We start from the raw sequence: 10,438 nt of genomic DNA, 5'->3' as shown, positions 1-10,438 counted from the left end.
CCTAGCTAACAGTAATTAGTAACATTGCTAACAGTCTTAGCTAACCCCGCTAACAGTATCATTTAACCTAGCTAAATGTAATTGGTAACCTCAATAACAGTTTTAGCCAACCTCGCTAACACAGGCGAACAGAGACATTATCGCCTCCTGCCTTTGGCAGTGTGTGGAACATACTGGACGACCGTAAAAGCTCCAAGGACTTTCCAATGGCACTTAAGCTTTAAGATAAAGGATTTATGGGACAAAATACATTTTGGGAAACGATTATGTCTGTGAATGCCTCTCATCTGTTTTTCCATCTCGGCTCGCTCACTCGATGCGCAGTGTTTGCTCGCCAATTAATCTCCCCCAAAACCTCCTCTTCTCAGTGTGTGCCAAAAAAAACAAAAAACATTCTCAAAGCGTCGCCCATTTCACACTCCAGTGCAACTGCTAATGGCCGTTTTAAAATTTGGTCCCAAAAAGTGGCACATCTTGATCAGAAAGAGGCTTTTGGCCAAACAAAGCGGTCCGATACTCGTACAGCCACTCCATTCCTCTGGTTTTCACAGTCCTCAGAGGGAGCAGAGCCGAGTTTCTGTGCATCAGAGGCCAACTCTGAGGCTGAACGTGGCATTTCATGAAGCACAGTGCGGCCATGTTGCCACCGCAGATTACAGCGGAGCTGAGGGGAACAGAGGAGGAGGGGAGGCGTTTGTGACAGTGCGAGGAAAACTGAGGAATGAGATGTAATAAAGCCGGCCACCTCGCAGACCTCCTCTGCTGTTGACCCTGTGAGTCTGGGGGAGTTTATGACCGCTGTCCGAGGGGGCAAATACGATTGTGCTTTATTGCTCAACAAGCCTCCCCAGCAATAAAACCTCCCATCCTCCTCCTCCTCCCCTGGTAGCCATTTGTTCTGAGAGACATTAGCTCCCATCCAGTCTGGATCTGCTCAATCTGCGGCTAAAGGCCAGAATTAGTCAAGTGAATCGAATTCCAATATCACTCCGTGTCACCTCTGCCAAAGGCTAAGATGACTCATAAACTCTTGTCTCGCTGCACCGAAGAAAAGGCTAAATCAGGGAGAAGAGGGGAGAAGGAGAAGCGCTGATTTGAGATCCTCTAAGTGGTTTCTTCAGACTCATAACTCTTATAAAAGCTTACCTAAGCATTTGTAAGGCACCACAATGTGAGCGTGCCCTTTGCACACCTTCCTCTCCTTCTTGCACCAGTTCTCAATGCGGATTGGATGGTCGGCTTCCACCACGTTTGTGATCTGGAGCTCTGGATACATCTGTCGAAAGGAAAAGAAGAAGGAAGAAAGACTCCATGAAGAAATAATAATAGCTGGAAAACAGACCTCTGTCCGATCTTTTTCTCTCGTTCCAACTGCAGATAAGTAACTTTGACGGTCAGTCAGACGTCACTTAAAGCCGTTAAGGTCACCTCAGTTTGTAGAAATATAGTTTAATTCTTGTAGAGTTAATTTTGCGCAAATATTTATGTAGAAATATATGATTACTTGCAAGTAAATATAGAGACATAAGCAGCAACCGTTAGCACTCCTAGCAGGAATATCTTTTTTTATCTTTTTGAATAATTGTGTAATGTGAGATTTACAATGAAATAAATGTTTGTTAAATAGCCTTTGCAGGAATCGTGATAATTTTTGCAAAGGTTGAAGCCATGTTAAGACAGTGGCGATCACTTTAGTCTTGGCCCCGCATTGTTTTCCTGGAGTTTCGTCCTCCGTACATTTTATTTGGCGTCTAACGCTTTTTGAATTTTTACATTGTGCTATTTTACTGATCACATATGAAGATGTTCAGCTTGTTTTGACGGGGTGTTCTGACTTGTCGATTTTGTAACTTTTATATTTTTTCAAGCCATTTTAAATATTATTACTGCTTACTACTTGTAATGCTACTATTGCTAATGCTATTACTGCTAATACCACTACTTCAAAAACTAATACAGTAGTCCATCGATACTTCGAGGTTCGACTTTCGCGGACTCACTCTTTCGCGGGTTTTCAACAGAAGATTGTACACAACACTCGATGGCTGACTGATGTAAAATGACCAACCAGAGCATTGTGCTGAGTGGCTGACTGGCCATCGGGAGCACAGGGACATTTCCCGGTGACCTGGCCCACTCAGTGATCACCGAGGGGGACTAAAGGCTCGGTTTGGGTCACACTTGATTATTTTGAATAAACAATCCATGCCGCTCGTGCGGCTCACTCAGGTAGATAGACACCCTCCCCCTCCCCATCCCCTCCTTTCTTTTTTCGAGGCTGTTATGCAGCCTCGGAAAAAGAAAGCACGACCAGAACTGAGCCTTTAATCCCCCTCAGTGGTCATTGAGTGGGCCAGGCCACCGGGAAATGTCTTGGTGCTCCTGATGGCCAGTCTGCCCCCGGGATTGGCTCAGTAACCGTAGCATCAGTCTGTCTGCTCTCTTTTGCTGTGCTCTTTTAGAGCATTTAGAGAGTTTAGAACATTGTTAGGAACATTGCAATAGTGTGGGAAGGGATAATAAAGCCTTAATATATATATATAAATACTAAAATAAATATAATGTCCCTTCTTCGCAGATTTTCACCTACTGTGGTGTGTCTGGAGCATAACCCCCACGATAAGTGAGGGACTACAGTAGTTCTAAAACTATTACTTTAATGATACAATGGCTATTAATAATACTTCTAATGCTACTACTGCTAATGCTACTACTTTTAATGATACTACTGCTAATACTGCTGTGCTTTTGCTTCCGGTGCGGCGATGGAGGTTTGCAGGTACGTGAAAATACACGACAAAGAAAAGGATCTCGTTCATAAACGTTACTTCCTCAGGTAACAGGTAAGTTACAATGGCAGCTGAGTTGTTCTGACTCCAACACTGGGTAGTTTCAGTCTCTAACTCCGGCGCAGACAGCGTTTAGCAATGTCCATGCAGTGAGCCATGAGAACCGAAATCATACAACTGGCACTTAACCGAAATGTCTCACGATCTATATTGTCCAGATGGCTGCGTTGCATTTACTGACCTAACATAGGCTCGGAAAACTAAAACAAAATACAAAACCAAGCTTAAAGGCTGATAAACAGTTTAACCTGCCTTAAAATATACTATTTCTAATGCTAATACTACTTATACTAATTCTTCTATTACTAATGCTAAGACTACTACTGCTAATGCTATTCCTATTAAAGCTAATGCTAATTCCACTATTAATAATGCTAACACTCCTAATGTTAACTCTGTTAATGTAAGTTTTGGTTAAAACAAACTTTCTACTAAATTTAGCAAACAATTTCCCTTTAGCTAACTTGCTGCTTTAAACTTTTAGCCAACTTTTTGTTACTTTTAGTATTTGGCAAGCTATTTCAACTTTCAGTCTTTAGCTAGCATTTTAATTTTTTTAGTTAGCAATTTGCCAGTTTAAGTTTTGACGTTTTACCACTTATAGTTAGATTTCTGCTTTTATTAGCTTGAAGCCAGCGTATTTCTAATTTTTTTAGCTAGCGTTTTTCTTGTTGTTAAGCAATTTGCTACGTTTAAGTTTTGTAATTTTGCTATTTTCGGCTAGCATTTTATTAGTTTGGGCTTTTTGCTAGCATTTTGCTTTTTATTTAGGAATTTTCATCTTTTAGGTTTTGCCAATATTTTAACATTTTCATCTAGATTTTAGCTTCTTTTAGCTTTTACACAGTGCTTTTAATACATAAAGCTTACTTTTAGCTAATGTTTTGCTACATTTAGCCTTCAATCTACTTTCCGCTTCTTCAGCAAAATGAAACAAATTCATTCAGAGCTCAGCATTTACACCTTATTTTTTTAACTGTTTCTCCAATTAAGCTCAATTTCTCCAAATTAACAGTGTTCAAAAAGTTACCTGCTACAGGTAAGATATTAACTGATAATGCCCTTTCAACAGAACCCCATTTCCATCCCTTTAATGTGCACATCATTCACCCATTCACCTGAGACTATTGTGACTAAAATGTTTTTATATGCAAATCTTTTTTCTTTTTTTTAGGACAAGAAGCTTCTGAAACGTGTTTATGGCACTAAAGTGTTTGTAAATAAGAGACTTTCACTAACAATTACATCAGCGTTTGTAAAAGAGAAATCTAGTTTGCAGCAGGAACTAATAGAAACCCAATAAAAGCGGTTGAACAAATCACAACCAGCCACAGCTCCGGCTGCGTAAGAACATAAAAGAAGAGGAACTACCTCCAGTAAGAACTGCAAAATGGTTCCTCCTGTTTGAAAGCGACACGGGCGTTTTTTTTATCTGTGCTTCCTCTTCGGGAGGGATGAGTGGAGCTTCAATGAGATCCTTTAATCCAAGCTTTATACTGACTAGATGCCATCTGCTCGGCTGTGAAAGAGCACACAGGTTTGCACTTCTCCCAAAATGCCAACAAAATGTCACGAAGAAAATGGAAGTGAAACATTTGAGGACGGCTCCGTGCAACTGGGCAGCTCTTCTTCTTCCACAGTAAACCACAGCAGTCATTCCACGTCGGAGTGGAAAAACATTCGTAGAAAGACAGAAAATAATCAAATATGTTGTCCTGCAGCACGGCCTGGCAGGGGTCGTGTGCGTGGTATTATCTACAGAACTGTCTAACAGGTTCTGCACAAAAGATTGACTTGAAACAAAACGAGTCTTCTTTGTGAGGAATAATAATCTGCACACAGCTCGCTAATAAAAATATTTCAATCTTGAAAATTAGATTTTCCTGCTCCGAGCGTTGCTCTCTGGGGTTTCCACACGAATGAGGAAAAAATGACAAGTCTACAGGTCGAACAACAAACTGAAACAGGGGGATGATAGCAGATGGCAACAACAACAAAAACATTTCACAACAATATGATTTTAATTTTATAATTAGATCATTTGTGCCGTAACATCAACACCATGTTTTCTGCTGTACCCGTCGCACCGCCCTGTAAGTCGCATCGTCAAAATTTGTCTAAAAAAGTGGAAAAATCCATAAATGTGTCGCTTCGCCGTATACGTCACATCTATTATACGTCACCGCTGACAACCCGGAAATGTGGACCAGTGTTGCGCCAAAAATCGATGGGTTGCCAAATGGCGGCCGCTGGAGCGTGCACGGGAGGACTTTAACAAGAATTTAACAAGATTAACACTTAACAATTATTTGTTTGCTCGAAATTATAGCAAAAGTGTGTCTCAGTCTAACGATTGCTTAATAGAAAAGGACTTTAACGGTCAACTCAGCTGAATTTCAAAAGTATTCGCCGCCTCGGTGTTCCGGGAGCACAGAGGGAGGAAAAAAAGGAAGGAGGAACGCTGCTCGTTTCTTCGAAGTTTAACAAGAAAAGCACCTAAAAATATTTATTTGTTTGCTCAATATTATAGCAAAGATGCGTCTCAGTTGAACTTTTACGTAATAAATGCACTTTAACGGTCAAATTAGCTGCATTTCGCCGGAGCGGTGCAGCTGGTTTGACTTGCTCCAAGCAGCGAGCAGAACGAAGGTGGGGGGACTATGGCAAACCGATTGTGTCATTAATATCTGGTGAAGATTCTCAGTCATCCAGGACATGGTAAATTCAAAAAAAGTTCAAGACAAAAACAATAAAGTATAATAAATAAAGTACAATTGTTTTTGTCTCGAACTTTTTTGAATTTGTCATTAGAGCCATGTTTACCTATTACATGATACAATGGCATGCCATACTGCTACTCTGCTGCCATCTAGTGGCTGAAAATGGTACTGCTACATTTTTTTTCAGTCGGAACGAATGATCATATCTCAGCCAACAATTGGTTTATAAATATGGAAAAAAGCCATAAATACGTCGCTTCGGCCTATAAGTCGCAGGGCTTTAAATTATGCAAAAAAACGCGACTTACAGGCCAAAAAATACGGTAGTATGCAAGGCCATGTATTAGGTACTGTATCATAATTTATCTTCTTTTTTCAGCTGCTCCCTTCTTCAGGGGTTGACACAGCGAACTAACTCGCACGAAGACTTGCCGATTGTTTTGACGCCAGATGTCCTTCCTGATGCAGCCACAGACCACCGAGCTACCACAGCCCTCTGTGTGGAGCTGACATCTAGGGCGCCCAGGGGAGCAGATGGTGGGGGTTGAGAGCCTTGCTCATGGGCTCAGAGTGGGGGCAAATGAGAGTGGAGGCAGGTGTGGGTGCTTCACCTTTCCCACCCACATTTTGATGTCGGTACGAGGAGTTCAATCGGCGACCTACCGATCACAGGTCCACCTTCTCTAACCTCCGTGCCACCACTCCCCTTTTGTATCATAATTTATATTATATTTTCCCATATTGCACCATATTTTCTACTAAATCATATCTCATCTACTTTCATCTTTTACATCACCTACATCTTGTGTGCGGTTTCATCTCATATCTCATCTAATTCACTTTGACTCGTCTCATTCGGGGCCGTGCATGAAGACAGTCGCCGACTGAAGATAATAAAGCTTCATATTATTAATGTCTACGATTACAACAACATCAGCTGTTTGATGTGAACACTAACTCTAGAAAAGAAGGAAATATGACCAGCCTGTTTAAACAGACCTACTGGTTGACTTAAACGTGATGTTTCTAATATAAATCAATATATTAAATTTAAATTCTAACACCCAGTGTGAAGTCACATGACTGTATTAATGACGCCGACCCACGCTGTCACTTCCTTCACGGAGCTGCTACATTTCAACACCTCCGTGACATCAACAGGATGGTGAGGCGTTCGTGTGGCGGTGACTCACCTCCTGGCAGTACTGCAGCACGCCCTCTTTGGTTCCTACACAGCTTTGGGTTCCGGACGGGTCGGGCTCCCAGCGGCCGGTCTGAATGTTGACGTGCATGTTGAGCTTCCCACAGAACATGGCCACCTGTGGCTCGGCCACAGCGAAGCCGGTGCCGGCGTTGGCAGCTAGCGCCTGCAGAAGCACAGAGGAGAGGATTAAAGAAGGAGAGATGAGGGCTGATGCACTCAGTCGCTGTAAATCCAATAAAAGCCGTGAAATATTCTGCCCGACAGACGTGAGGCGGCTCTGCACGCTTCTTCCAATAAGCAGCCTTTTGTGCTGCCGAGTCAGGCCACATAAAGCAGATCCAGCTCATGTGCTGCCGTGGATAACTCCACCAGACATGACGGAGCGACCTCAGCACCGCACGTTTACTGCGCCGCGGTGCTGCGAGACGGGCCCAGACAGCGGACAAATTAACGAGTTTTATGTTGAAACGAGCGGAGCTTTGATTGAACTGGTGCTTCTTTTCCTTTTGGTCTGGTGTTGGCTGAATTACTGCACACACAGCAGGAGTGAAGGGAACAACAAGCTGCAGTGTGTCATGCTTCAGCAAACAGGACGTTCCCTTTCAGACCACAGCTCTGCTCGTTTGGACCTCCCGGGACAAACGCCTCCTCACAAAGGACACATCATTTACTTTTCAAGATAAACAAGGAAGCTGGATACGAACTCACAAAACCACAAGACAGTAAAGACCTAGCATTAACAAGCAGTACAAGCGATGCGCCGATGTTCCCCGTCGCTGAATAGTGAATGTTCATAGTTTTTGAGATGAGTTTTTCTGAGCTGGAAACGAACAGTGAATGCAACCTTAATGTTTTTGGTGCAATATGTTCAACTGCGCAGGAGTCAGAGTGTAGAAGAACAAAGGTTTTTATGTTATTGGATTTTGCTTGTCCGAGGTGGCTGTATCCACCACCAGGTGCAACGGCAGAGCCAGGGGGTGGAGAATGGTGGCCTCAGTCAGTATAGATTACTCATCAGCCACCCCAAGGGCCACCCCAATTCATAAATTTAAAAAAAACTAAAAAGCATAGTGTCATCAAATGATAGGGATGGCCAGTTTACATATACAGTACCCAGTATACGTATATGGCAGCGGCCATCTTTGATTTTGAAGTGGAAACCCTATTTTCAAAAGGAACCCGACTTTTGCCTTAATGCAGCCACACGCCATAAAGGAAGTTGACCCATTGTTTATTTTTCAAGTTATCCAGCTCACGAGGTTTACATTTATATGACAGTGGCCATCTTGGATTTTGACACGGCAATCCGATTTTGAAAAGGAACCGTTCTTACACTTGGATGAACCCACACACCAACACAGAAGTCGGTACCTCACTTATTTTTTCAATTTGTCACATTCACGTAGGCCTGTCACGATAACAAACTTTGCTGGGCAATTACGATAAATGATAATATTGTTTGAAATTTGACAATAATTAGTAATTATTGTCAAATTGAAGAAGAAATGGTGGTTAATTTGTGTGTGTAGTACTTTTTTGACCACTGGATGGCAGTATAGGGCTGTTTGAACCGAAGGATGGATAGTGAGGGAGCAAGCAGCGTATCTCTAAGAAAAATGGGAGGCAGGCCCTTTGACGTGACATGGGCTGTCTCTCCTTCCTTTCTTCGGTTCTCAAATTGGCAGAAATCAGTAAACAAGTTCTCAGTAGGAATGCGCAATATATACGATACATGGTAGAAACGATAGACATTTAGTCTACGATAGAGATCTGTCTTCTACCAGCTAACCGCAGTAATGCTGTTTCGATGTAAAATAAGAGTTGTCAGATTTAATCGTTACTTTTTTTTAGTTGAAAACTGTGCGTAAGTGGTGTTAAAGTCCTTTCTTCGAAAGCTACGTAGCGAAGCTACAAGCTAACTACGGCCGCGTGCCATACTCGTATTCGGACGAATGCGCAAAACGATGCGTTTCGTCAAAAGTTTTTTTTTTTTAATTCATCCAAGTTTTGTTGGTCAGCTTTAGAGCGTGCATTTGAGCAATAACAACAAAAAAGGGTTGAACCTGCTCTCTGATCTGTAAAAGAACGCTGTGTTGTGTGATTTTACTGCGAGACCCTCTGGTCAAAGCCACAGAGGAAACTGGTCGCCATTTTGTGTCAGTTCTCCTTAAAGCGGAAGGAGACGCCCACTAGAGGGTTGGAGGGTGAAGTATTTCAGTGTAAAATGCTGCTCTGTTGCTGTTCATTTCTTAAGTGAGAATACTGGAAACTGCTAAGAACTAACAATATATTTTTAGTTTAAAACATGGCTAAAACTACATTTGACATCTCCTGATGCATGCTCTTTTGCACTGTTTTGCACTACAAGAAAGAAGTTGATTTGTTTATTATTTAAAAACTTTCTGGACCTAGTAGTGGAATTGTCTTAATTGAGATTATTTTGTGATATAGCAGTTTTCAAAATAAATGATGACAAAATGACACCCTATGCTTTTTTCATTCCTATTGCAAGTTTTATACCAAATTATATCGTGATATATATTGTTATCGGCACCCTTCACAATACATATCGTGATACGAATTTTATGCCATATCGCACATCCCTAGTTCTCAGCTTCTTTTACAGAGAAAAACAGCTTTTTAGACGAAGGCACGACTTTCAACCGTGAATTTTGGAACTCTGACGGAGGTTTTTTCCCCAAGGTAAGCTTTCTAGCTTAGCTCATAGCTTAGCTTCTCAGCTTAGCCGCTTTTAACGATTCAAAAACGTGATTTTGGACGGTTAAAACAGATTTTAAAGAGAAAAGAGGAAGGGAGGGATCAGTGAAGAGCACCGGAGTTGAGCCTTTTGTCATCCAGTGTCTTCAGTAGAGAGAGAGAGACACAAACGATAACGCCGATAAATGAACACGAGGTTGATAATTTTCATTCATCATGCGATTAATTGATTTATTGTTTATTGCGACCGGCCTACAGTCACGACATGCACGTGTGGACGGAGGATATTTCCAAATCCCCTTTTCGTCTGCGACGAGGGACAATTAAAGCCAGCGTTTTAGACTAACCTCAACTTGTTGGGAAATGACAAAATAAATCTATTAATTTATAATTTGTTAGCACTTGGGAGTGTGGTTTGTTTATTATTTGTGAAAATGACCAAGTTGTTATTATTTTTGTGTTAATTAGATCGGTTGTGGAAGCCATCTTGATTTGGAATGACTGAAGGTTTATCTGCTCTACATGTATATCTAATGACTACCACCCAAAAGTTTTCTGTACTTTTCGAGACATTTATAGTTGTACAGACAAAACATTATCGCCCCGCCTTTCGCAGCGGTTGATAAGAACACAACGAGAGGGTTTATAGGAATACGTCTCACTTCCCGTCAGATTGTCCATTGCTCTACTCGCTCACACAGGAAGGAACGCGTTCCACTGAATCATGGCGCCACGCCCACGGCAAACAGGAAGGATGAACGCCACAAGTCTGGTCAGGTTGCACGTTCACCCAAAAGCTCCTCTCTGACTTTGTCTGAGGACGATTCTGAAGAACAACCGGGTTTGTTGCATTAAAAAATATATATATTCAGAAACTATTCAAGAAGCCTGGATCAGATTAAAACTTAATTACTGCCTGCTGCCATTAAAGGGGGGGGGGGGGGGGG

General features: G+C 41.9%; 1 protein-coding gene across 3 annotated transcripts in view; it reads right to left on the bottom strand.

The window, feature by feature from the left end:
• Positions 1 to 10,438, bottom strand: part of aplp2 (amyloid beta (A4) precursor-like protein 2) — an 88,132-nt gene that overhangs the window by 40,033 nt on the left and 37,661 nt on the right. For all 3 annotated transcript variants that reach the window (XM_037677642.1, XM_037677645.1, XM_037677644.1), the window contains exons 2-3: positions 6,763 to 6,936; positions 1,147 to 1,276 (exon numbers count right to left, since the gene is read on the bottom strand). In XM_037677642.1, the coding sequence (XP_037533570.1) occupies positions 1,147 to 1,276; positions 6,763 to 6,936 (304 nt within the window). The remainder of the gene's footprint in view (positions 1 to 1,146; positions 1,277 to 6,762; positions 6,937 to 10,438) is intronic.

Source organism: Nematolebias whitei, chromosome 6 (assembly GCF_014905685.2).
Source record: "Nematolebias whitei isolate Nwh7 chromosome 6, NemWhi1, whole genome shotgun sequence".
NCBI lineage: Eukaryota > Metazoa > Chordata > Actinopteri > Cyprinodontiformes > Rivulidae > Nematolebias > Nematolebias whitei.
The sequence above is the reverse complement of the archived record's forward strand: the minus strand, read 5'-3'. Positions and strand labels throughout refer to the sequence as shown.